At 42.0% G+C, this 27,660-nt stretch overlaps 1 protein-coding gene across 6 annotated transcripts in view; it reads right to left on the bottom strand.

The window, feature by feature from the left end:
* Positions 1–26,822, bottom strand: part of TP53BP1 (tumor protein p53 binding protein 1) — a 29,822-nt gene extending 3,000 nt beyond the window's left edge. For 2 of the 6 annotated variants that reach the window (XR_013957734.1, XM_080626149.1), the window contains exons 1-24: positions 26,308–26,822; positions 26,154–26,223; positions 25,997–26,084; positions 25,724–25,758; positions 24,925–25,071; positions 24,403–24,484; positions 23,423–23,568; positions 22,065–22,185; positions 21,085–21,176; positions 19,777–19,979; positions 17,625–18,867; positions 10,846–10,965; positions 10,003–10,230; positions 9,411–9,468; positions 8,147–8,239; positions 6,555–7,056; positions 5,398–5,550; positions 3,848–4,140; positions 3,346–3,522; positions 2,688–3,109; positions 2,365–2,556; positions 1,678–1,881; positions 906–1,118; positions 143–237 (exon numbers count right to left, since the gene is read on the bottom strand). Coding sequence is in view for 5 of the 6 variants with exons in the window: in XM_080626149.1 (XP_080482275.1) it covers positions 143–237; positions 906–1,118; positions 1,678–1,881; positions 2,365–2,556; positions 2,688–3,109; positions 3,346–3,522; positions 3,848–4,140; positions 5,398–5,550; positions 6,555–7,056; positions 8,147–8,239; positions 9,411–9,468; positions 10,003–10,230; positions 10,846–10,965; positions 17,625–18,867; positions 19,777–19,979; positions 21,085–21,176; positions 22,065–22,185; positions 23,423–23,568; positions 24,403–24,484; positions 24,925–25,071; positions 25,724–25,758; positions 25,997–26,084; positions 26,154–26,223; positions 26,308–26,478 (5,148 nt within the window). In the remaining variant the exon portion in view is untranslated. Of the gene's footprint in view, positions 1–142; positions 238–905; positions 1,119–1,677; positions 1,882–2,364; positions 2,557–2,687; positions 3,110–3,345; positions 3,523–3,847; positions 4,141–5,397; positions 5,551–6,554; positions 7,057–8,146; positions 8,240–9,410; positions 9,469–10,002; positions 10,231–10,845; positions 10,966–17,624; positions 18,868–19,776; positions 19,980–21,084; positions 21,177–22,064; positions 22,186–23,422; positions 23,569–24,402; positions 24,485–24,924; positions 25,072–25,690; positions 25,759–25,996; positions 26,224–26,307 lie in introns of all 6 variants that reach the window. The other 4 variants (XM_080626148.1, XM_080626150.1, XM_080626147.1 and 1 more) reach the window with 4 other exon arrangements.
* Between the last annotated feature and the right edge of the window lie 838 nt (positions 26,823–27,660).

The following is a 27,660-nucleotide window of genomic DNA, read 5'->3' as shown; positions in this document are numbered from 1 at the left end:
AACCCACTGGACAAGGACCTAAGTAATCTGCTCTACTTGATCTTGCTTTCAACAGGAGGGTTGGACAAGATGAGCTGTGAGAATTTCATCCAATCTCAACTATTCTGTGACTACTGTTCTAGATCAGTAAGTGAACCCTTACCTGGGTTTCATTGAAGTCTTCCAGAATATAACCAGCTCCTGCTCGCAGCTGCTGTGCTATGTAATGTTTGTCATATGGAGTTATCTCTAAAAACTCTACAGCAGAAACAGAAAGTTAAATTTTTGGCTGTCATCCATCTGCGTATGTTCATATATTCCTCAGTCCATTGATCCTCATCCACTCCAGTGAGGGAGCCCAGCCTTCCTCCCAGGAATAATTAAAGAAAACCCTTTGAACAGTAAAATAAGAAAATAAACCTCCCCACCCCCCCCAAAAGAAAACAAAACAAAACAAAAAAACAACAACAAACCAGGAGGCAAAAAAAGCCAATTGCCAGATAACCCCTGCACCAGCAGCAAGCACCCGGGCTGCTGCCTTCATACTGCAGTTCATTGCATGAAACATGATCCCAGCAAAGGCAAAATGGAGCAAACCACTGATGCTTTGCAGTCCTGTGTTTCTCAGCACTATCTTGAATCTCTCAAAACCTTCCTTCTCATGTTATACTGACACTGCTGATCTCACTAATTTTCACATCTGTCTTAACTTGCTGAACAGCCCTAGGATCATCACCAAGGTTTGCCACATTTCAGGCTGTAAATTGTCTAAAACAGGGATTGAATCTTAGGTTCTTTCTGCAAAGGATTAAAGAACAAAAGGGTAAAACAAGGATTCACACAAATGCCTGATCAGAGAATATCCAGTGCTTTTCCTAAAGCCACAGCATTCCACTTGGAAATGCAATGTATAAGACTAGCCTCACCTTCTTCCTCCTCGCTACTCCCTGCAGGACCATCTGATGGCTTCTGGTGATTGACCAATTTGTCACTGGGTGTTGCCATGGTGAGGAGAAAGGCATAGCCCAAAAAGAGAGTCTTATTATGGGGCAAGGGTCCATGATGGTCCTCCAGTACTGGGGAATCTACAGCATCTACACCTTCACAGGTGCTTACAGATTCTCCAGTTCGCACAGCCCCTGCAGTGAGACAGAGGCACCATGAGTCTCAAAAGTCAGGTTCAGCACAAAGACCCTGGGTAAGATTTGGAATATGTTCAAGTTCAGTTATTTTACTGGATGAGACAGAGGGAGGCAGGATTGGTAGGACAGGTAGAGATCTTCTACCCTTCTGGTTGCAAAGAATCTTCAAATCACAACCTGAAGGGCAAAATTGATAATGTTTTCCAGTCTATCAATATCCTGAAAAAACACCTATTGCTATGAAGGGTTCCTTTAACAGCAAGGCATTTCAGGACTGACTAAACAGGTAACAAAAGAGATAAGAAAGGAGAAAGACAAATCACAACATTCAAGTCAGAACATTTCTAAAAGGCAGAACTGAAAATATGGCAGGAAAATACTCAGACTGTGCTAAAATAATCTCTGCTGAACGCATCCAGGGAGAATCAGTCTCAAATCCTGCAGGGCAAACAGGCAATCTTTTTGTTTATGAAAAGTGGAAAGATCAGTTACAGAAAAAACAGCGAGGGAAAAAACAGCTGACTGCAAATTTAAAAGCAGAAAATAAGATTCTCACCAAGCTTTATCACTGCGGATTTGCGGCCACGTTTAGCTGGGGATCTCTCATCTTCAGAAGCAACAAGTTTCCTTTTCCCAGACAGTGTGCCCAGTTGGATGCGTGGACTTTCCTGCACTTTACGAGTGGGAGTCGTGCTGCTGCTGGAAGTGCTGGGAGAACCAAGGTTACTACGTCGCTTCCGCTTCCCCTCCACAAGATTATCTGTGATACAGAACACAGAGATCAGTCACTGCCTGTCACATAACTCCATGAGCTTTCACCTACCTATCTGTACAGAGAGGTGGCTAAACTCCACAGTACCTAGAAAGTACACACTACCACCCTCTGACAGGGAAGAGAGAGACAAATGGTACCTCACTTTCATATCTCTCTTGTCAAGCCCAGTACCCTGCCTGTCTGTCTCTTTTCCTCTCAGTACTGCTGGAGAGTTTGTATCACAGCAGCTATCCATCAAGTGTAAATGAGTACAGCATCACTATCCTAGATGCAGGCCACTCTCCACAAGCCAGTTAATACCAGTAAGTCTCTGAGATAGATGCAAAACAAAAGTATCTCAGAGATGCCATTAAGAAGTACCCAGGAAGATTTAAACATTGGTAATTCAGGGTAGGAGCTAGAAGCGTCTCAAAGGCACAGGACACAGAATAACAGCTCAGCCAGCCACTGAATAGCACCTCCCCTTACCGAGACTGATGTCAGCTGCTTTGTTCAGGGGGGTGACAGGTTCATAAGGTCCTAGTCCAAACTGCTCCCGTAGCTTATTTCCTTGTTCCAGAGACAGGATAACAGCCATTCTTTTGTACCACTTTCTCTGGCCTTCCTTTTCAATGCAATAGTATAGCTCTCCAGACTCCTTCCGATGTCCCTTCACCACACCTGACAAGACAGCAAATAACACCAGTTAACCAACTATCCCCAGGCTTTGCATCCTCCTGGACAAGCATCCATTTCCCATTGCATCCAGCAACTCAGAAAACCCAAGGATGGAGGTCAAGCATTGCTCTTACCTGCACTAAAGTACTCATCTTCTGACAATGCAGTCACCTCAGTCTCCAGTGGGATAGGATCACAGAGTAAAATATCTTTTCCTAACACATCACATTCGTATCCATCATCAAAGAGCAGCTTGTACTTTCCTGCCCCAACATCTTGGGTAATCATCCCGGAGTAGAAGTACCCATTCGAGGACCACTTTGCTACCACCCTGAGTCCCACAAAGCTGCTCCCAGGAGATGAGTCCGTGCAGTCAGAAGGACCAGTCACCACTTGTAATGGGATTTCTGGAGAATTACTTCGACGTAAGGCACAGAAGCCAGAAGTGTTGGGTTTCTCCCCTCCATCTGGCAGGCGAACTGAATGAGTAAATGATTTGTCCTCAGGCGATGCTGTAGTTGAGAGATCCTCCATAGCTGGCAGTCCAGCTAAATCTCTGTAGAAAAGAGAAAAGCAGCCCCATAAGGAAAGAAGAGAAAAGCGCTTCCAGAAAGATCAGGAAAAACAGTTACTAAGTAAAAAATACTTGGGCAAGACGCTTGCACCTGCACATGCTATCACAAAAACTAGCTCTTGAAACATTCAGCACTCCTTCTATCACATTAAGTCACCAGCTCCCCATTCTCTTCCTTGGCAATAAATGAAAGTTGTTATCGCCTTTTTCCAGGGTACCTTGTTCCTGTTGTTCGAGATGGTGGGCGGCCTCTTCTTCCTCGCCCACGAGGTGTCATAGGTGCTTTGCCACCCTGACGAGTGCCAGGCATAGATTCCTCCTCTTCCTCACAAGGTAGTGCTCCTGTCTGGCTAACTCTGAGTGAAGATGCTAGCTGACCAGCTCCTTTCCTAGGGCTAGAGAATTTATAAGTTAACTGCTCTGCAGAAAGAAGCCAGCTCATTAGGATCCTCCCATTTTCTCTGATCTTACAACTGGTCAAGATTGCCTTATTATTGCTAAATTGGCAAGAGTTTAGGCAAAGCAATGTTTCACACGGAAAAAACTGCTCCTTCAGGAAGAACACGTGAAAGTAAAGACTATCTCCTTACTTCCATTCATCAAGGCAGATCCTTCCCAGAAAACTCCTGGTTTAGGGTCTATCCTGTTTCACATTCCCCCCAAGCCAGCTGTTCACTTCTGTAAAATATCTGTTCTTCCTTCCCAAGGCTCTGCACATACCTTAATTTTCCTAAGACACCCCTGCCAACGGGTAAAGCAAACTCTCCAGTTCCTGTCCCACACACTTTCCCTTTGGCAGCTCCAGTTCCTCGCCCTGAGCTGCTACTGCTGCTGTGTGTGGCAGAGTGACCACTGCTTGCTGCGCTGGATGTACGGTGGAGGCTTGAAGCCTTAGATGAGAAGGAGCTGACATCACCAAGGTCTCCTGAGGTCAGCGATGAGCCCACTGCAGTTCTAGAGGAGGATGCATCGGTCTCACACTCCTGGCACTCCACTACAGGCTCTTCAGTTTCCTTAAGAGAAAAAAAACCCAAGGAGGTTTCATCAGAAGTGACACACTTGCTATACAGAAGCTCTACAATCATGAGGGAAAAGCAGACAAGTGGAGACCATGTTCATGAAACTGAAGCTAGCTATGCAAATTTGAGTCTGAACTGATCAATTGTAGACAGTGTTGTGTCTCACTATAGGCCTGTAGCTGCTGTATGTAAAGAAGCAGGAAATCAGTCAACATGACAGAGCTTGGCTGATATCAAACTAGTCCAGCTCTGAATAATTCCCACCCTGCAAGAGTGTGAGAGTGCCTTTCATAACTAATAATGGATCAGTTTCAGACAGCTGGTCTCTTGGAGCCATTGAAGTTTTATGGAAATAAAAACATGTATCTACAAAAGAGTGATATCAAATGTTGGCAGATAAGTTGGAAATGGTTACATGATTGTGATTACACAACCTATGTAAGCAAATTTCAGGAAACTTAATTCTCTATTTTAATGTTACAATAAGCAACTTAATGTGTAGTATCAGGTGTGAAAGTATAATCTTTTCACTGAACTGATTTATCCTCTTCTGTCATTACTCACTGTAACAACACAACCCAAGACTCATGTTATCCATCTTTATAGCAGGACAGCAGTAACATTTTCTTTTTAGCAGGCTAGTGTGATTACTGTGCACATCACATCAGCATTTGTCAGCTATCTTTAGAGACTCCATAAAGATTTGCCGATTAATGAATGGACACACACCAACAACACAAGTGCCCTAACAAAAGGCTTGTATATCTTTTGGATTTAAGTTGCTTTTTATAGACCTCTTACACAATCTGATCCACAGGACTCAAAAGTGCAGTTAGAAAGGACAATGAGCTGCAAAACAGCCTAAACTACCCTACGTAGTTCAATTTTACAGGCAGAAGTTATTTTGTTTACTAATAGAATTTCTGATTATTCTGAAATATCTGTATTCTGACAAAACCCCAAGAATTTTAGAACAGCTGGATGCACATAGTAAAGTCTTTTGTTCAGTTCTTTGAGAAGAAAAAAGACTCAGTGTACCTTCAGAAAACAGTAATGGGCATGCAATACACGAGCAACAAACACACAGCTTTGGCCGTGTGCTAAATGTTCTTCATGAGCAAACGTGGACAAGTTCGTCATCACAGTGCTGACTTGTCTGCTCATTTTCTGCAGCCACAACATATTATTCTCATTTTAATTATTTTTTCAGTCAACAAAACATTACACTTAGCCCTGAAAACAGGAACTTACCTCAACTACCTTTCGTTCCACCTCTGCACCATTTATGTAGTAAACATCAGTTATAACTCGCGTTACGACAGTGCGTACTTCTCGAATAGTTCGCATGTGGCGATGCTGCACTCGGCCTTTGGGTGGATGAAGAAGATTAAACTCCTCCTCTCCCTGTAATAAACAGAACAAAATAAATAACAAACCAAAATCAGACCACAATGAAAAGCTCATAATTTCTGGGTAGAACTATCTGTGCAGTACAGTTCCTTCATACCCTATTCAAGTACTGAGATACAGAACCTTTCGCCATCTTGTTACAAATTAGATGCAATAACACAAGAAACCTCAAACAAGGGAGAACTGAACACATTTTCCTGATTTGCTGATGGATAGAGGAAGGGAATCAAAGCAACCCAAGGAGGAAACAGAAAATCTGCTTAGCATGGCTTCTGATACTCTTTTATTCAGTGGTCTCTCAGACATACCACATTGATGTTGCATTGCGTACTTATGGCCCTGTTGATCTCCCGTTTCCCAGAGGATGCACTATTCTTAACTCAAGTTTAGAGATTTATTTTTTTTTTATATAGTCTTTGTGTTCACAAGAAAATATACTCTGCAGTTCTAACTGCAAAGCAGGGTTCTTTTGGAAATGCAATACTTTCTGACGTACTAATTCAAAGTTATTTATCTTGTTGGAACATTCCTCTGGAGGAGCTCTCCCCTTGTGTGTTTATCCACTGGCACTGGATGGAGAGGGAGAGCAAGCTGTCCGAAGTTGGCTGGTGCAAAACAGAAAGCATCAAACCCTTTATTCAAAATTTCCTGCAACTCTCATCTCCATCCAACAAAAAGTGACCATTTTCTTTACAGTGTTAACTACATCTGGACACAACACCCACGCCACCCAAAAAACAACCAACCGACCAAAACTTGTCTTATTTTTCCAGAAAATAAATATGGAGATATTTACTTCCCAAACTTACGCTGCCCACTGAATATTGCCAGCTTAGCAGTTGTGTACAGCTGATGCAAGAAAGCCTGCAACATTAACATTTTAAAGTGGTCTTTTGGATTTTTTCAACAGAGAACCTACTCGCAGTGAATTTACTGGCTGAAGGGATACTTAACTGTTCTAAAGCAGTAAAATTAAATACAGGCAGCCTTCATCGCACCTGACTGTGCAGAGAGTCCGTGTCCTCTCCAGAGGCATTCAGAATCTTTTCCCCACTCTCCTCAGTTTGGACTTTTGCATCTCGTTGTCCAGGTCTTTGCCCAGACATACTGGTTCCCACTTCCACCTGCCTATAGATTTCTTCTGATGTCTGCGTTGCTGCTGTAACGGTTGTTGGGGTAACAAGACAGTCCGCTGTAGTCTGAATCCCTTTATTCCTGGTGTTTGCCCACCTCTCTTGGCTTTCATCAATTTTAACAGCTTTACTTGGTTTCTTCTGCATCCTCCTCTCTTCTTCTGTCTCAGTGCTTACGATACCAGTCTCCACAGATTCTCCATCCTCTGCATCAGAAGGCTGTTGATAGCAGTTCTGCTGCATCCTCTGAGAAATTTGGATCTGTCCAGCACTGTCACCTTCTTTGTGTTGCTGGTACTGCCAACCACTTGGATTGTTTTGTAATTCAGCATCTTCTTGAGTGCCAGGAAAACTGAACAGATTCCCCCTGCAAACCAGTCATACACAGACCAAAATTATGATTAAAAAAAGAAAACCAATATGATGTCACTCTAAAAAAATTTAAAAATACTCCAAACACCACCAAAGCCCGCAGTGCCCTGGCAGTCACTCAACTGCTTCTTAAGACTGCACAGAACTCAGGGAGTCTCAAATTATAAAATAACCTTTCAGCATCTCTCAAGTGATTCACATAGCAGCTAGAAGAATGGCTGACACCTGTAGAGAATTAGGTGCTTTTCCAAACACTAATAAAGCAATCTACACTCCATCCACACTTCAGGCACCAACTATACAGCATACTTCTCTGGGCATCATGCTATCTTGCAAGTTGCTACAGTCTGCTTCAGCACATCATTGGCTTGAAACTGGTAATTATACCTAGCAGGAAGAGGCAGGAGCATAAACAAAAATGCCATCTAATGTTTTCACTAGAATTTGTGTTCCCTATGTAGTGTTATCAAGTACTACATGGAATGGCCTTCAGTATAACTGTTCAATGCTCTTGAAATAAAGGTTACTCCTTCTCTGTTGACCAAGATCTTAAAAAAAAAAAAAAAGAAAAAATGGAATAGATGGAATGAAAAAAAAAGATAGAATTCTATCAAAAGACAGAATGGAAAACACTGAAGAAGCAGATTTCTACACCTGGTCCTCCAGCCAGCACCCTTATCACCATAAGATATGCAGCAATAAAGTGCTTTTCAAAGCAACTGGAAACAGCAAAATTTGATGGACTTTTAAGGGAGACAATAGCAGGAACAGTAACAAACACCACAGGTCAGGAGATCTTGGAACAAGAGAAAGAAGAGGCTTTTAAACAGCTCTAAACATAATTTCAGTTCTCTCAAGCCCCAGACTTTCCTGAAGCATATTGGCCAGCTGTAATCACAACGCTGCTCAGTAAAAAGGGCCTGATCGCTATTTGAGATACAAACACAGTACTTATAATACCCTGGTGTTCCCAACCTTCTAAGTCACCCGAAGACAATGACTTAGTGCAATTTCTTTAATGTAGAAAATGCACTTATGCATACAAATCCAGCCAGGACTGGCAGGCAAAGACTGTGAGGAGTTACCTAAGCGGAGAAGTGGAAAAACCATGACTTCTGGCCTCATCCTCTCGACGAACTTCACAGACACGACTAAACACAGATGATGTTTTCTGGAAGCTAGCAGTGCAGACAGAAAAAAAACAAAAAAAGAAAAAACATCAGGGAGTGAGAAAAATCCCTTATACAGCAAAATGAGAGTTCTCTAACCCCTAGGGAAAGCAACAACTGGTAGTGAGCTTGCTGATTTATAGAACCACAGAATGCACAAGATGATAAGTCTCAAAAGGTCAAGCTGCAATTGTATAAGCACTTCTGCCACTTCTGCAGACACCTTAACAGCTAAGATCAGTGATACCAATTCCAGAAAACACAGTGTGTAAAACCGCAGAGCCATCAGGAGTTTCACCATCTACTATCTTTGGTACCCACCAGGGAACATAGACCATTTATGGCTTACTCTCAGGATTTTCACAACACCGCAGAAATATTGAGAATGACAGTCATAAAGCAGATGGAGAGATCAAGTTCAACCTATACCTAATAAAGACAACCCATCCGCAAACAGCAAGGAATGACAGCCACATCCTCGGCGCTGATGCATGACTAATGTCCAGCATGCAACCTTGTGAGAAGAGATACTGAGTTTATTTCAAAGTTTTCTCACTGCTTCAAACCAATGTACAGGTCACTATCTTCTGACTCAGATACTAATTAGCACTTACAAACTATACACCCCAAAAGCTAAAATCAAGCAATGCTAGGCATTAAATGTGAGATAAGATATATATGTACAAATCAAAAGACCAAGGGAGTAACTTCTGTTTGGGGCAACACGTTAAACTGTGATTTCAGTTTATCAGTTATGTTTCTATCAGCTTCATATCAAAAAGAGAATTCCCTTTCAGAACTCCTCAGAGATCCTTTGCAGAAAATTGCAGGAAATAAAGCAGAAAACCATGTATTGGAAATTTAAGAGGTGCATAGGGCAGACTTGCATTCCAGACTGCCCAAGACCTGAATTTCTGCTTTGCCTACAATCAGGAGGCAAAATGCTGACATTAGTAGGAAGCACAAGGACTGTAGAGAAAGAGCAGGTGGGGCACCGACTTTGCCCATGTACTTCAAACCTACTGCAAGAGCTGAAGAGTTAACGGCACAGCTACCGCTCAAAGCGTCCCTGCTTCTGTGCCTCTTGTTAACTTTTTTTCCTCCCTGCTGCTGGCCATGAGTGGAAAAAGGACCTATCCAGACCTTCACATTAACTCTGCACAGCAACAAGCACAGTTACCTGGCAGCAGCCCCAGCAGCAGCAGAGGCTTCATTTTTCCTGTCACTGGCTGCAGGCTCTGAAACAAGAAGGAAGCGAAGGATGATTTTGGTGTCAGCTGAACAGACTCTCCTGCCCCTTTCCAGCCCTTTACACTCAGCAAAGAGAGAGGTTGAGTAACACTGGACAAAGAGTGCCCAGGCCTCCCTGCCCAACTTCTCATCACACACCTGAGTTTCTACAAGTTTTAGACTATTAGACTGAATGTCACTGGTCTGATCAAAATACTAACTTTTTTGTCCAGATTGTACTTTTAGAATTTACTCCTCCCAATATAATTGAACTCCAGTTCCTGTCCTGTGACACTGCCACTACACATCACAATTTTTAGTCTGCTGAAAATACCTTTCCTCACAACAGAGGCCTCTCCTCTCACTCCATCCTTGCTTAGAGCATTGCAGAAACAGAGAAACAAATTTAAGTGACACTGCCCAAAAAGAAAAATAAAAAAAATTATAGACACTCAGAGACTGTTTTGGGGAATGCCATAAAGCAGTTTTGCATTAAGGCTGAGATTAGTAGGACAGTATGTTTCAAGGTGTCATCCTCTTACTTTCCAAGCTGAATGGCAGGGACTCCTCGCTTCCATCATTCACAGGCGTAACAAGGTTCATTCGCAGTGAGAGTTTTGCATCAGCCTCAGGAACCACACAAGAATCTCCTTTGTCGCACATTTCTGACACATCTGTTGATACCACTGCACTTTCCACAGTGACGTTGTTGGTCTCCTCTGCTGTAACATCACTAGTTGCCATAGTGCTGTCTGGGCAAATATCATCCACTGCAAACAGGAAAACCAAAAAAAAGTAAACCAAAAACCAGCTACTGTCATTCACACTGATGGGATTCAGGTCGCAGTTCTACTCTGCATATGCTTCATCGCATGCATCAGCAGTAGTGCAGTAGTGGGAATTTCTATCTAGAGTTCTTAAGCGTGAAAGTTCTGTAACACAGGTGTCATCCTTAGCACGCAAAGGATACTATTACCCAAGCATAAATACACATTTCCTTTCATCCAGCAAATGCAGGGTGTTGTTTCATGAACCTAGCAGAGTAAGTCCTGCTGAAAGATGATGAATACTAGGAACAGTACTTTAGCGTAAGCTTCTTCACTACTTCTGCGGGGTCTTCTGCGCTCTTTAATAGAGTTGTATGCAAGAACAAAATGAGTGCAAGAAATACATGTCCTATACCACCCCATACTCAGGGAGCAAACACCTTTGCTAGAGGCCAAGATTACAACAAGGAAAGTGTGGAGAAGGGATGAGCCTTCCCCAAAAAAATGTATGTTTTTTGCCAAGATAGGTTTGAGTTATCCCATCAGATCCTGCATCAAGAATCAAAAGCTTCCAAACAGGCTTTTCCTGCAGAACAGAGCAGGACAGGTCAAACTCACCAATTGGTGTGCTGTGTCTTCTGGGTCCCATTTTAAGCTGGCCAATAAGTGGTGGTGTTATGCTGGTCAAGGGCTGAATGACATCACCCTCCTTTGGCAAAGTAAAATGAAATGGACTTCCTAAAAGACAGTGCATGCCAGGATTAGTAATTGCAGGGGACTACTTTGGTTAAAATACCAAAAGCACAGGTTCACTGTGCTGTGGAAATGGGGAAAAGTATAACCTGGTGCTGCCCTGTACAAAGCTGCCCTCAACAGTTACTGGTTTCAGGACAGCTGCTCTAATTGATCTTCACGTTTTGTGTGGAAAATCTCTCGGTGAAAACGTGGGCTGTAGTCAACTTGGTGCAGCTGTCCCCAGGTGCTAGATGAACATGCTCATGTATATCCTGACACAGACAGACTTTTGCAGAATGCAGCTTTGCTTCAGAAACATTCAGGATTTTCCACAGAAAAGTGAGATGAAGCCAGAAACGGAAATGAAGGTTAGGACAGGAGTGTATTGGCAGAGCTATGTATTGCCTGAATTAGTAATTTGAAACTTATAAAGAATGATGCTTTATTATCAAAAAGCCTTGGATAAAAAGTCAGCAGATGTACTTCAGCTAGCCACCTATGGGCCTAAATGTAGCAGTCAATTAAGGGTTAGAGGATGATAGCAGCAACTTGCCCAGAAAGTAACCTTTAAGAGAAGTAACAGATACTGCAGCTCCGTAACTAGCTGCCAGCTGCCACCAGAAGCGCTGGCCCCATCCTCCTGTCCTCTCCAGTACTTCTGCCTCTTGTGCAGTCTCCAACATAAAGGGTCTGCAGGGTCTATTGGGTGAAGTAGCCTATCCCATCAAGGAAACGATGCCTTTCCATCACGGAAAAATGCTCCCTCCTTCTGCCTCACCCCATGCCACTTATTTGCAAACCTTCAACATCATATATTGAAATGAAATTTGCATGCTGCATTCTTTCCAAATTGCATATAAGTGCTTAACAAAACTAACAGAATAACCCTTCCTCCCACACTGAGGTCAAAACAGGTTTTCATCATCTTTCTCACTATCCTTCCTTTTCCCTAAAACTGTGCTTGTTCTTTGAATTTCATCAAGCTATTTCTCAAATAATCCAAGTCACAATCCGCAGAATTCCTGAATTTTAAGAAGCATGTATTAAAAACAAACAAAAATCAAAAAACACCTCCCCCCCCAAAAAAAAAAACCAACACAAAAAAAGAAACAAAACAAAAAAAAAGGCCACAAAGCAAACCCCAAACTAAACAGTATTGGAAAATTGTTACTTAAGGACATAGAACACAAATTCAAGTCCTTAAATTTGAGCTAACACTAGACATTCAGATAACAACTTTTAGTTATAGCCAGATGCAGTGCAACATTCTTCAGTTACACAAGACACTGACATGTGATTTACACAGCTACCTTGTGGCACATGAAGCCAGAAATACATGACAAAGACATAATCCCCTCACAAGAAAAAAACAAACCACTGAAAAGCTCACTGCTGTCCATCTGAAAACTCTGAAAGCCATCAGCTGCCACAGGTTTTAAAAATATGATTCAGCAATTGCAACATCCTTGAGACTGACCTAAGGACTTCAGTGTACTTTTGCAGCGGGTGGGTATTTCATAGTGTAATGGTACTCACGCTTTGTGGGGACACCACATACCAAAAGGCCGACTACCATTCCCACAAACAGCTTATGAATGCCTATCACATCATGACCTATAGCAGATCTCTACTTACCTTAAAAGTGCTTTATTTAAAAACTGCAGCCTTCAGAAACTCCACTAAATTTGGTTGATTCAGCTACCACAATCCCTTCTAGCCTACAAATTCCATTTGGCAGGCTAATAACAAATGATCAAAAGAATTTATTAAATGATCAGTCTGCATTTTAAGAAGAGATAATCTAGTTAGCAAACCAACAGCTACTACTGGAGAAAACAAACAAGCTTCACACTCACGGAACCTGAAAAAATGTGTATGCCTTAAAGTTCTATTGCTTTCACACAGCTGCATCAACTGTAGTAACAATGAAAAAAGTGGATTCTCTCTACAAACTTTTCTTATGTCCTTAAGACCATCACCCCTTGTGATGATCCCTTTTATCTTCCAGTGTCCAAAGACTGTCTTTTCAGCCCACTTTGTTTCTCTCAAGTTTGCTAATTCTAAGGTATAAAAAATTTAATTTGCTTGGGCGAAACTTTCACAGGGAGAGTTGGAAGTTTCTAGCGCAGTGCAGATGGCAACTATAAAAATATTAAAACTTCTTATTTAACTTCATATGCTTAAACTCTATCATAACTATGTTAACAGAACTGCTTATCTGTTTCTTCTTTATTTTATATTACCAGTAAAGTTAACTTTTTGAATAACATTTTATACATACCAAATTGTACACTCTACAAAAAAGATTTCACAAACAACCATAACTTCTATAAGCTCCAGAGTCCTAGAAACAGACTTCAATAAGTAAACTTGTTTTCCATATCCCCATGTTCTATCATGTTCCAGCCTTTTAACATTTTTAATAGAGTAACTAAACAGTTAACCTCTTATTCAAGGTAACTTTAAAAACAAAAAGAACCCCCCTCAAACCTCACCATCCAGTTTCTACTCCTATTAGTTAGACTTCTCCAAGATCCTTTTAGTCCTTATCCAAAGTTTATGCTTCCTGATGTATGCTTCATAATCTCTTGGTGAGGGATTAGACTACAGCTGGAAATAACTATTATGAGAACAAAGCTGCTTTAAGAGAAGAGAGATGCTTTAAAGCTCTTCTCACCTTGGGTAATGCAGCCCAGCACATGGGTGGCTTCTAAGTTCAAGCACACACTGAAGACGGGTCATGGGGAGCTTCTTGTCAGCCAACACTGCAAGTCCTTCTCAGGGCTGCTCCATCTAGTCTCCCCCAGCCTATGTTTGTCCTGAGGATTGCCCCAACCCAGGGGCAGGACCTTGCACTTGGCCTTGTTGAACTCCATGAGGTTTGCATGATCCCACCTCTCCAGCCTGTGCAGGTCCCTCTGGATCCCATCCCTTCCCTCCAGCATGTCACTGCACCACACAGCTTGGTGTCAGCAGCAAACTTGCTGAGGGTGCTCGAATCCACCATCCATATCGCTGACAAAGACGTTAAAGTGTGCAGTCCCAATGCCAGCCCCTGAAGAACACCACTCGTCACTGCCCTCTGCTCAGACATTGAGCAGTTGATCCCAACTCTGACTACAACCATTCAGCAAATTCCTTATCCACTGAATGGTCAATTTATCAAATCCATGCCTCTCCAGTTTAGAGACTAGGATGCCATGCAGGACAGTGTTAAATGCCTTGCACAAGTCCAGGTAGATGACGCAGTCACTATTCCCCTATACACCACGCTGTGGCCCCACTATAGAAGGCCAACAAATTTGCCAGGCACGATTTGCCCTTCATGAAGCCATGTTGGCTGTTGCCAATCACCCCCATATTGTCCATGTGCCTTAGCAAACAGAAAACCCCACAACCAGAGACATCACTTAAGCATGTTCGCAAACCATAATTTTCTTGATGATGAAAGACAGACTTCTTCAGAAGTATCTGAACACTGCCTTTTTGCCCTTATATCTCATCCATATGCCATTGGAGGAATTTGAATACCAAGCTAGATTGATGCAGTATAACAGGCAGTTCTTCTGCCTGTTGTATTATCTCAATTCAGAGAGACCGTGATTTTCAGTTATCACGAAGACACAATGACCTATTGCAAACCACTGAACAGGGAAGACTGAAGAAAACCCATCCTGACAGCAGCAAAAAAAACCTCACGGAAAATGGAAACAGCCTAATCTAACATTAATAAAGAAGCTCGTCTTCTTGGTCCACAGAGTATATCAAAGCCTGATGATTCAGATTTTTTGTACCATCTCCAAAATCTGTCACTGAATCTTACCTACTGCCCCCAATATGAAAAATATAGCATGATTCGATTGCACAACTTACAAACAATATTCAAAGCTTTCCCTAACTATCATTATTTCCCTAACTATCATTATTTCCCTAACTATCATTATTTCCCTATCAGACACATCTAAATACCACAAGAACTTAAATCTGAAATTGATGATGCAACTGTCTTGATCTACAAAACAACCCACCAAATTGCCTCCAGCGTGTTACTTGCTTAGCACAGACTACTGTTAGAGAATGCACTAAATTTAAATCACTGCATTTCTGGCCAGCGGAAACACTCTGCTTTCACACTCAACAACAAAGCAGTTTGTTATAACATTCTGAAAGAGATGGTCACTAGTTATGGGATGTCAAAGAACGCAAAAACAATAAAGCTCCCGAACATCTGACTGGTCCTATCACATTCCAAAGAATGAGTGCAAAAGTTACACCAATTAAATTGCTGTGATAACTGGTATTAATACACTCAACAATACTGACTAATTCACGTGACTACTATTGAGACTACTATTGAGAAAATGGAGGTTTTAAATCTAAACAAAGAAGGTATCAAAACTTTTACATGAATAAACATATACTTGACTCAAAATAAAGTAACTATGGCAGAAGTTGTTCTCAGATGTTAATGATGTTAAATAGCTCTGGCCACAAGGATCCATACTCCCTCTAAATAATTTGAGCTTTATTTTGTTTTGAAGTATGTCAACAGATACTTATAGCAAAATCTGGCCTGAAATCTGCTTTTGCTGGAAGCTCTCCAAAACTGACGACCTGCATAAGCATTCAAATCTCTTTTCCACATTTTGCTGTAATCTAACTCCTACAGCTATCAATATTTACCTGTCATTCTTATCTTACAATGTAATACCTTCACCCTATTTTTAGTGTCTAAACTTTCTTTTCAGCAGTCAGTTCCATGCTATTAAATGGTTATCTTTCTCAAAGAAAGATTTGTCTCCAAATTTGGTATTAGAAACACATAAGTATTACACTCAATCCCTTTTCATCCAAGTCTCCATCTAGCACTTCAAAGACATCTCACCTACTGCTGTTCAGACATAAAGAAGAAAGCTCTTCATCTTGCTCCTTTTTGAAATCTGCCATTTTGACCTTTCCAAACAGGATCACATGTTCCAGAAGTCAGCACGGTTCAAGGTCACAAGAACTGAAGAAAAGGGGAGGGAACCATGTAAGAATGAGCTCAAAAGGCTTTCAGGAAGAAACAGCGAAAGCTGCCGTAGGTGGCAGAAAGGATCAGTTCATAACTGGAAAAATTAAACATGTAGTTCAGAAAACAGTAATAAAAAATACTGGACTCATGAGACTGATGAGAGAAGTTTGGAAGAAGTTTTGAAGACATGTACAGCTCTCAAAAAAACTCCAAACATAAATTGGCAGAGAAAATAAGACAGGTGTCCCTCACTGACAAAGAACAGAAAATTATTCAGATCAATTGTCAGCTGAGTACATAAAGAGAAAAAGACGACTGAGTATTAGGAAGTGTTTTTTTAAGCAGTACACCTTACACTGATGTCTCAAAAGGAAAAAATAGAAAACATTACCATTTCAACAAAGCTCTGCAGAACAGACTATAGAGCTATGAACAACACCATGACCTTTGAGTGGTAAGAGAAATTCTACCTAGCCCACAGCTTTACCAGTTCCACAAATCAGAATCACAAAGTGGTCAATCTGAATCTATCAGATGGTTCACAAACATCTTCCCTGCTAGATGTCTCATTTAATTCGAATATCACTGTGCAATTCTCCTGATCTTCCACTATGCTCTAACTGAAGGACTCGGATAATTCACAGAGCATAAACTACCACAAATCAGTGGAAAGAGTTAAATAAACCTCTAATAACATACCAGTCCATTCAGAGATGTAAAGACAACCATCACCTATTGACAACTAATGTTTTCAAACACTCGACTTTCATAATCACTGTCATCGTAAGAGGGGAAAAAACACTTTCACTCTCGGAATCCTGCCATTTAATGAAAGATTACTTGCATATCAAAAGTGCATACAACCCAGGACAAAGCTCTAGTAAAACTTTGTTTTCTATTACTTTCTCATTTGAGCAGTACATAACGCTATGTTTTAAAATAAAGCCAACTAAGAAGTAAAACCCCCACAAAACTCAGATACAGCATCCCTCGTTTCTTGTAAAACAACACAACAGCATGCTAAAGGGATTTCAACACATCATTACAATACCTGCTGAGCCACAGGTATTTCACTCACAGCTTATGTGTGAGTGAAAAGCCATTCTATATTAGAATAATATTGAGGTAAGTGTTAGTTTCTGGCTCGGAGCTGCTCTATACACTCCAAAAAAGAAAATTCACCTCTGAGGAAAAAAAAAAAATCAAAAACCAAAAAACAAACCAAAACTAAGGAGACCTACAAGAGGGCAAGAACAAAGAAACGCATGGCCCTTTCCCTTCGAGGGCTGGAGGACACTGCTGCTGCTGCTGCTGGGGGAGGTGACAAAAGTTAGAAAAATCTCAGAGCATTACCAAGGTCACAACATTGTGAGTTTTCAAAGTTGCTCTTCATTTCTGCCACAAACCAGTGAGGCATTGTTAGAACAAGAATTACTGTCCAATTCTTGTCTTCAGCGGTGTGAAAGAGGTGAAAAAGGTAAAGGCATCTAATGCATGTAACACAGTAACTTACAGTGCTGCTCTTAAGAGAGGCTGTTGAACATGCATCCAAGATCAGTGCTCCCTGAAAACACTGAGGATTGTACACAGTTGTCCTCGATATTATTCAAAATATGTACCTGTGAACTACTAACCTAAATTCACTTACCACTGGAAGGACTGTGGGATTTAGCAGCTGACTTCTCTTGTGGCTGCACCTGCTCTTCTTGCTCCAGATTCCTTCTCGTAAGTGTGTCCTCTGCATTCTCTGGCACCTGGTTCTCCTGCTGAGTCACCAGCAGGTCAACCCCTCTCTCCTGAAGTAGTGGCTGACTCCCCGTCCTTTGTCCTGATTCTGAACCACCTGGATGTTTCTTGGCACACAACACCATCTCAGATGGAACATCATGCTTTAACTTAGGAAACAAATTGTTGTGCTGTTCCAGTAACTCCCCTACAGAAGGCTTAGATAAAACTTCATTGAGCTTTGGCATGTTTTCTGAAGCAGTCTTGAAGGACAATTTATCCATGCTCTTTGCCTCTCCAGTGCCAAAAGTACAACCTTTTGAAGTTTCTTTTTCCCAGCTTTCTGGTCCCATCTTTTCTAATTCTTGGGCCTCAGCAGGCAAATTTTTGCTATTTTTACAAGAACTATCAGAAAATTCCACTTTCATATCTTCATGACACCGTACTTCCCTGTCAAGAATACACCTCTGAGAGAGCGGTATATTAACCAAGGACCCATCTTCATTTATTTGCTTCTCTTTTTCTTGCAGTTCTTCTTCTTGTTCTTCACACTGAGTCTCAGGAACTGCCTCATGTTCAGAAGTCTCCTGCAGTGGATAATCCTCACACTGTGCTTCTCTACCCCGACTGTATGACAAAATCTTAGGCAGACCAGCCTGATCTGCAGCAGCCTGACTTCCAGAAACACACTCAATCTCCTGATGAGCTGTAGGGGCTAATGACCCATATCCTGCTACATCTGCACTGGCTAACTGCATTACAGGCTCTCCTGAGGTCTGTAAATCCTCCTCTTTTGCCTTTTCACAATTTTCAGACAGGATTTGATCACCTGCATCCAGCCTCAGTTTTATATCATCATTCTCCAAAGAACAGAGTCTCAAGTCTGAGGCCCTGCATTCAGGAATCATTTCTACCTGTGTGGTTTTGCTGTCTTGGCTGGTGTTAAGAGAACCTGAACTGACATCTGTATCTGTGGGCTGGCTACATTCACTTGCAGAAAGCATCAGCTTACAGGACTCAGAAGGCTGAGATGCAGTGCCACCTGCAGACATCTTTGACAAAGCATCTGTGGGTCGAGTGAGATCTTCTGGTAAGCATAAAAGGGTTAAAGCAGCAGCTTTTTCTTCATGCTTCTTCTCTGGGCTCTGAGTTGGAACAAAGATATCCTAAAATGAAAAATGTAGGACATGGAGCACCAGGGCATCCCAAGTAGGACTGCTTGTTATTCCTACAACATTATACTGGATTATGGAGCAAAGCAAGCTCAGCACAAAATGACAGCTTCAAACAAACCAACCAACCCCACAAGAACAACAAAAAAACACCACAAAACTCCTCTCTCCTCCACCCTCATTCATACGAGTCATAACTGCCCCATTCTTACTGAGAAAAATTATCACCACCCATTACTTTTTAGTACCTCTGTAGCAAAGTCAGACACAACCCTTGGTACACCTCTCACTACCAAATCAGGAAGTATAGGTTAAGTATGGCAAATTAGTAGCTATATTTAATCAAACAACCAAGGGCTCTGGAAAGATCTTCTGGAAAGCCGCTTTCAACTAAGAAGTCCTGCTTCAACTGCTGAGGTCTCTAGTACAACCTTTTTTTTTTCTGCCTTAAGTTGATAAAATTCATAGTATGAAGCTATAAAGCCACTGCCTGTTAAATCCATTTGAACATTAATAACTTCCAGAATTAAAAAAAAAACAAACAAAAACAAAACACAAAAACCCACAAAGGAAAAAACAGATAATAAGAATAAGCAACTTGAACAATGCAGTACATGAATTACAGCCTTGTAGAAGAAAACAAATGCTTTATTACAAAGCTGCTTCACTTTCTCCATGACAAATGATGCTAAGGCCTATCCTAGCAAAAGTCTAATTTATGATGCGGTTTCAGATGAAAGATGCCCAGTTCAGCATCAGAAAGCTGCAGCCTTTTCAAAGAGAGGAGAAACAAACAAACAAACAAAAAAAAGGCACAAAAAAGGATGCACAGAGGCCAACTCAAACACACATCTGCAACAGTCATACAATAACCTCAGAAAAGATATCTACATGAACCCTTACATGAGAGAACTCTGGTTGTGATGGTATGGGTAAAGATCCTGGAAAAAAGGCTGGGGCGCTCTGGGACACCGGAGTTGAAGCCTGTGGCAGGACAGGAGGTCCTGGTGGTATATGTGGGATGGCCATCTCCACTAGCGTATCTCCTCTCTTCTTCTGCATCACCTCCCTTTCTTCTGCAGGGCTAGATATATCCATCTGTACATCTGATTTGAAAGAGCAGAAAATACATTACTAGCAAATTCTTGCATTATACCTAAAGTTTCTAGCATTCTATTAACAGATTTGTCTTCAGTGGCATATGCCACTTTCTCATGCTTTAATGAGTGAGTTTAAAATCTTCTCTCCAGGTGAATTCTTTGGGAGTGGGGGGACATAAACAAAACAAAAAACAAAACAAAAAAAAAAAAAAACCAAACAAAAAAAACCCAACACAAACAAAACAAAAAAAAATAAAAATCAACAAACACATCCATGTCCCTAAACTTAATGCGGGGAGAAAGTGTTTGGTTAAGAATTCATGTAACTATTTTGCTACTGGTCTAAAACTTATACAATTAGAAAAAGGTATCTGAAATTTATAAGAAGCATTTCTCTGAGGTTTAAGGAGTTCCCCCCCCTCCTTTTGCTATTTTAGTAAAAATGATACCAAATTCAGAGCCTGGCTAAAAAAACATCTATTCTAAAAGCATTTGACATTCTGTGGCAGGAATCTCACAGAAAGGAATGGTGATTTTATACCACACTAAAAGTCTGCATTGATGGGTACCTTGTGCCTGATGGCAACCGGGTATTAGAGAAAATGTTTAAGAACCAAGGTATCCTATAGAACACCCCATCTTCTGGCATGGCATTCTAGAATGCACACATATAACATATGAAAATTTTCAAAAATATTGTTCAGGTCATCCAAGTTCAGGTAAAATAACTCTAATGATGCAGTCCTCCTCTGTCTTCTCTATTGCCCTAACAGTATATACTTAATACAGATATCTGCCTGTAGCAAGAATGGCTTGTCCCTAAGAAAGGACAATTGCAAGCAGCAATCTTCATCCCATACAAAGTATTTCCCATCTTTCAAGTGAAGAGGAGCTGGCCAACAGTACTAACTTTATTACAACAGCTCTGGAGGAAATAGCAACAGCATGTTAGCATCTGAGTCACAAATACAGATCTCCATCACCTCTTTCAGTTTCTCAACCCTGCTGTACTCTTTAAACACAATTTTAACAGGTTTTGAAAAGGCTGCATGCTCAGACTAAACCACGGAGCACAAAACACAGCCACAGACTAGTATGCAGAAAATTTTACCTTTTGCTTGCTCCTGTTCAGTAGGACTGCTGGGGACAAGAGCACTGGATCCAAAGGCAACAGGAGGAGGAACAACTAGACCTGAAAAGCCACTGCAGACCAAGAAAAGGGAACATGGAAAAGACCAGCATGCATCACTACAAAACGCATTAACTTTCCCCCAAACGTAGCTCCAGCTTGCCACAATAGCAGGTCGAAGGAGGTGATCCTGCCCCTCTACTCTGCTCTCATGAGACCTCACCACTTGCAGTATTGTGTACAGTTCTGGTGTCTTCAATATAAAAAGGACATGGAACTGTTGGAATAAGTCCAGAGGAGAGCCACGAGGATGATCAGGGGACTAAAGCACCTCCCGTATGAAGACAGGCTGAGAAAGTTGGGGCTGTTTAGCCTGGAGAAGAGAAGGCTGCATGGAGACCTCATAGCAGCCTTCCAGTATCTGAAGGGCGCCTACAAGGATGCTGGGGAGGGACTGTTCATTAGGGACTGTAGTGATAGGACAAGGGGTAACAGATTAAAACTTAAACAGGTGAAGTTTAGATTGGATATAAGGAAGAAATCTTTAGTGTAAGGGTAGTGAGGCACTGGAATGGGTTGCCCAAGGAAGTTGTGAATGCTCCATCCTGGTGGTGTTCAAGGCCAGGTTGGACAGAGCCTTGGGTGGCATGGTTTAGTGTGAGGTGTCTCTACCCATGGCAGAGAGTTTGGAATTAGATGATCTTAAGGTCCTTTCCAACCCTAACTATTCTATGATTCTATGAATAGCAGTCTTCTCATAAAAGGAGGTGTTTACTAGCAGGGGATTTAAGAAATGGCATTGACCACATCATTATTTCATTTCATCGCAAAATAAAGCCAGACTTTTCTCATTAGCGCAAAATTAAAACATTAATTGCTTAAAATCAAGCACAAGTCCTTAAATAGTGGAAAGGTACTACTAAAATTAAGCTATTGCAGTAGTTTATGTATCTTCTCCTTACGTGAAATGACTCTCCTGTGCAAGGGAACCCTGTCCAGACAGCTGCAGAAGTTGCAGACTGCGGGCAGGGGTGCATGCCAGGGAACTTCCCTCTTCCAGCCTGGTTATCGGGCAGCCACTCCCTACAGCAGTTGTTAAAAAAAGGAAGCAAGGTTAGAAATCTGGTCAACAACCAAGTCGATCAGAAAACTCTTGAGAACAATATTCACACTACTGCAAGGTTACTTCTCAGGTGGGCAAGGACAAGCTGATTTTCACACAGAGCTGGAGAAAGACTGCACATGAAAGTTCAGTATGTGAAATGTGAGCATAATACAGTTAAGATGAAAAAGTTAAGTTTGTACTCGTAGAATAGATTTTTATCAGATGGGACAGTACAAGTTTTCCTACTTGAGAATTTTAAAATAAAACTCCCCAGTGGCTCCAATATCAGCACATTTGATCCAGCAGTAGAATACAAATACAGGCAAGGTTCTTACAAGAAAAGACACCTTGCATTGACCACTGACTCAGTGTGAGCAGGGGGTTACTGAACCTTCTGGACACAGGTTTCATGCACAAGATCATACTGGTAGACAAAGCTGGGACAAATTAAAAGCAAACAAAAAGTATAAAGTGAGACTTAATTTAGCTCATGCTTTATAAAGTGTGACAAAGTTGCCATTCAAAACTTCATTTTCTAGGCCTTTCACTATTAAGATTGTTAAGAACCCTTCTTAAGCTTTCAGATACTAAAACGAGACACAGACATTCTCCTAGCAAGACATATAGTAATGACAGATCCTCTTATGCTATTTCATGTAATCTTTTCTCTTACAGGAACATTAAGAGAAGGAACAGTAACCTAGGTGACAAATAAGGCTGACTAAAATTACAGTACAAAGATTCTGATTGCAGGATCCTGTCCTATCCCAAAGAGGAAAGCCAGTTCAGGGGAGTACAGTGGAATGTTTTGCCAAAGTTACCCAACATAAGAAAGTCTACAGTATTTTCCTGAACTACTTACTACACTTTACATGGTGTCACTACAAAGGGTGAGCATTATTATTGCCAGTTTCAGAATAGGGTAAAATGGGTATTTTTTTTTTTTTTTTTGTTCTTCAAGGGGCACAGAAAGAAAGAAAATCAAGTGTATTAAACAAGCCAGTGTAACTGTTCTAACAAAAAGTGACATTTAGACATTGCTCCATAGCTGTGGCATTTCATTTCCAAAACAGTCTTAATTTTAGCAGAAATTATGTGAAAAATACTCACGGCACTCTGCACCCTAAAACATTGCATACCTAAAAAGATCAAGTAGGGATGATGATTATAATGATCTCCAGGATGGACATTTTGGCTCTGCTTGTCTATTGTTACCTGTTGCATTATTCTCAGGAAACATCTCTTCCTGACTTGACAAGATATTCAACTCCTGGTGACCAGAATCAAGCAATTTCTCAGTTTTAGCGGGGTCACAGGCAGGCAGTTGTTTCCTGGTACATTGTTCTGCTTCCTCCAGAGTTCTGGAAATGCAAGACACAGTCACTGACCTGAGAAATTCAAAGTATGAATTAATACTGCAACATTGTAAGGAAAATTTATCTGCACACATAAAAGGCATTCACTTGTGTATGCTACAGAATCAAAAAAACAAAACCAAAAAAGATAAACAGGAAAACTGACCTCTTTCTCCTGACCAAATAAATGTTACATCTTCAGAACTGTTGTTTTTCGTTTTCTACCAACCTAAGTGATATTTAAACGGAACACAGATTGTTCTGCTGACTTCCATTCAATGTGCATTCTAGGAATTTCATTTCACCTCCTTTTTAATATTATTTTGTGATGAAATATGAAAATACAAGATGAGCTAAATATTACTCTATCTAGCATAAAAGAGCTACAGAGAGTTTTCAACAAACTAAAATGTCACATTTAAAAATAATTAAAACTAAAAAGCTTACAATAGTAAATACTCAAAAGCATCCAGGTATAGCCACCACTTAGCTTTGAAATTTCCCCTGTGAGGCCAAAGCTCATGCTGCAGTGATTAAGTTAGCTTGAAATAACTTCTGTGACTTAAACTGAATTATTATTTTTAATATAACCCACTCATTTAACTTTAAGAAAATTATTAGTATATTTTATTATCCACTGCACTCTCCCTGAAAAATAAACCTTTTGGTATCTTTGTGTGTCTCATCAGTACTTCATCTTTCCCTTCACTTTTCTCTTTTGCCTTGGAGCCTGAACCCTCTACATCTACAAACCTAGGGAGGAAAAGGAAAAAAAAAAAGAACACAAATCAATTTCCAGAATGTCAGCAAGAGACCTACAAAGAACATGCACTGTTCTACCTTTCAGACTTCTCTGGCTGGCCTTCCAAAGCAGTACATACTTCTGTGCTGGAGAGAGTTTCTGTGCTGTCCCTAGGCAGTTCTAGTAACAGCAAGGAAAAAAAAAATTGTTACTTGGGTCAGCTGGTTAATATACAAAGGGAAGAAAGTGCAGTTCTGTAAATTATACAAATATCAAGTCAAGCTTTACAGGGAAAAAGAAAACATCTTTGAACTATCAATGATAGCAACAAAAAAGACAGGATGAGGTTTTTAGCAGGGAGAGAATTCAGTATCAGATTATTTGAACATTCTGGAAACAAATTAGGAAAGAGAAGTGCAAGAATCAATGACAACACCTGGACAGCTAAATGAAAACAAATTAACTACTCCAAAGGAAAGAGAAGGCAAAATTCTTTTCTACTATCAATGAAAACTACCAATACTGTTTTTCCTGACAAAGAAACATAACCCCTGTAATGTAAAGAAACAAGAAAGAATGGACAGAGCAACAAAAGGACATCTAAGATCATCTTCACGTACCATCCATAGCATCATTCTTCACAAGTCCAGGAGCTCCAAGGTGAAACTGGTGCCTAACATCTCCTTCACTGGGCATGAAGTCACTCTCAAAGTCCTGGCTCTGTGAGAGCTCTAGAGCTCCAAACTGCAGCTGTGACATGCCTGTGTCTAACACCAAACATGCATAACTAATATATATACAAAACCAAAAAATAGAGCCATCTATCACTTTACCAAGGCAAAATATACTTTTCTTGTTAGAAAGTGTATTTAGGCTATTGCTAAAACTATGAATAAAGACTCTGATATCAGCTGTACTAATTAAAAATACAGTAACAGAACAGGGACAGTGGCCATTAACACAGAAACCACAGTTACTCAGCACAGTCTTACATAATGCCTAGAGGTACTGCAGCACATTTGGATTTCCTGATGGGAAAACAATCCTGGTAATATACAGCCTGTGTCTCAAAGCCCTTTGATGATAGCAACCATTATGCCAGTTCTTTAGTCTGCTATGAAAAAGACTGCATCTCATAACAGTCACAATGCATCTATGCCTCTTCTAAGCCATTCCCAGTATCCAAGATCTTTCTTAATAATGATATGAAATCACTGGGGTTTAGGTTTAGGGGTTTTTTTAAACACCAAAGCAAACAGATCAGTTTCCAGAAAATATGCCAATTTTCTGACCCCAGATTTTAACTGCCCCCAGTCAGATTGGTGAAGCAGCTGAACTTAAAAACAACACAGGCGGCTGATGAGATTCACAGCCCCAAAAAGTTACCTTCTATACACGAAGAAGTAGTACAATCCTCACCATCACCTCCACCGCCTCCAGCCTTTCCAACGGCACTGCAACAGACACACTCATTCGCATCGCTTCGGTGGGTTCCCCAGGCCGCCTTCCTACAGCCGCCCGCTGTCCCGCGGGGTCGCTCCGCACCGGACGCTCCCCAACGCAGCCGTAGCCACCGCCTAGCCCATGTTTAAGTCCGCCCGCGGCGCGCGGCAGCAGTTTTACAGGGCGACAAACCCTGGAGGCGGCGGCCTCGCCCCGGGATGGCGGCCCCCGAACTCGCGCCCCCCGCACCTGCGCTCCCCGCCGGGCGGCGGCACTTCCTCAGCGACGCGGCCTCGCGTTCCGGCGGCGCCCGGGCGGGCAGCGCTCTCCATCGGCTCTGCAAGCAAAGCGCCGTTAGTACGACTGCAGCCCCAAGGCGCGCCGCAGCCCCGACTACAGCTCTTACCTGCGGGCCGCTGCCGCTCCGCCCCTTCACCCTCAGGTGCCCGGCTGCCGGCACGACTGCGGACGATCTCCTGCAAAGCAGGCGCACAGATCACGTTAGAGCCACGCCAAGCCGGGCCGCGCCGCCCCGTCCCGTCCCCCTTCCGGACGCTCACCAGCACGGGGCTCGGGCTCTGCCGGGCCGGCAGCCGCCGAGCAAGCACACCGAGACAGGCCTGCTCCGCGTCCTCTGCGCCCGCGCTCTCAGGCTGCGAATCCTCCACGATCAGGCGGGGCGTGTCCTGCTGCGAGAAGCCGGGGTCCAGCTGGCTGCCGCTACCCTCCATGCAAGGCGCCGCGAAAGGCGGAACGCCCGCCAGAGCTCAGCCGCGGCCCTACTCCGCCCGCCCGCCTCCCAGCCCGGCCGTGCCGCCACACCGCGCCACGCTTCCCGCGGACGCCATCTTGGAGAGCGCCGATTGGCGGTGCGCGGTTCCCCCGCCCGCGCCGCCAGCGCCGTTACCAAGGAGACGCCGTCCCGGGCACCGCCAGGCAGGTCTGGCGCTGACAGAGGCCGCGGCCTGGCCCGGTAAACGGCTTTTACAAGTTCTGGCGTGTTTGGTTTTTTGTTGTTGGGTTTTTAGTTTTTTGGTGTTTTTTTTTTCACTTCTGCACCTCTCTGTATTTTATGCATGGGAATTATATAGACTTTATTTAAAAACCTGCTGGAGAGCCAAAACCACTGCCGACTGAAAAAAAAACCCTGATATCTGGCCTGGAAGAAACTGTTACTATGCAAAGTTATAGACACAAGGTTGTATGTTCTGAAACAGTAAACAGGACTTGTTACATGAAAGGCCCAGTTTGCACATGCATGTTAAGAACATTAAACAGTCTATAAGTAGTTACAGGTTTTGTACACAGGAAGGATGCTTTAGTGGTTGGTCGTTCAGCTCCCAGAAGATGCTCCTTTAAGACACACCAAGCTGTGTTACTGGAAAGTTCTCCTGGTACACTAGTTTAAAAAGTGCATGCAACTTCAGTTACTGTCTGAAATTTGCCCCAATGCCAAATAACACCACAAGGCATGTGATTACTAAATCCTGCTTTTGGAAGATGAAGTTGTTCATAGGCTTTTGCTAGCCCTCAGGAGAAGCCAGATTTCATGTTCACAAAATATTTTATCCCAGAGAACTGCAAAGGAGACAGGATCATGGTGGCACTTTTGGCAGTCTACAATCCTCAAATGTCACAGAAGCTTTAGGACAGGCTTTTGCAGTTTGTTCAATTCCCTTCAAGCAGAATTCTCCTTCCATCAGAATGAAAGCATTTCAAATGGTCTTCCTTTATGTTCACTCTCAAAATTAAATAAAATGTAATTGTTTGTTTTGATACAGGGGGCTTGATATAAGAAACGCTAGTGCCTGGAAAACATAGAGTTAAAGTACTTTTTAGCTTAACTTAAGTTGTAGAAAGAAAACTATGTTATAAGTCTGTGGAATTTAGGGGCCCCACTAAACATGAGTTAA

Source organism: Psittacula echo, assembly GCF_963264785.1.
Source record: "Psittacula echo genome assembly, chromosome: 10".
In the NCBI taxonomy this organism is placed as follows: Eukaryota; Metazoa; Chordata; class Aves; order Psittaciformes; family Psittacidae; genus Psittacula; species Psittacula echo.
This window is presented reverse-complemented; position numbering and strand designations above follow the sequence as displayed.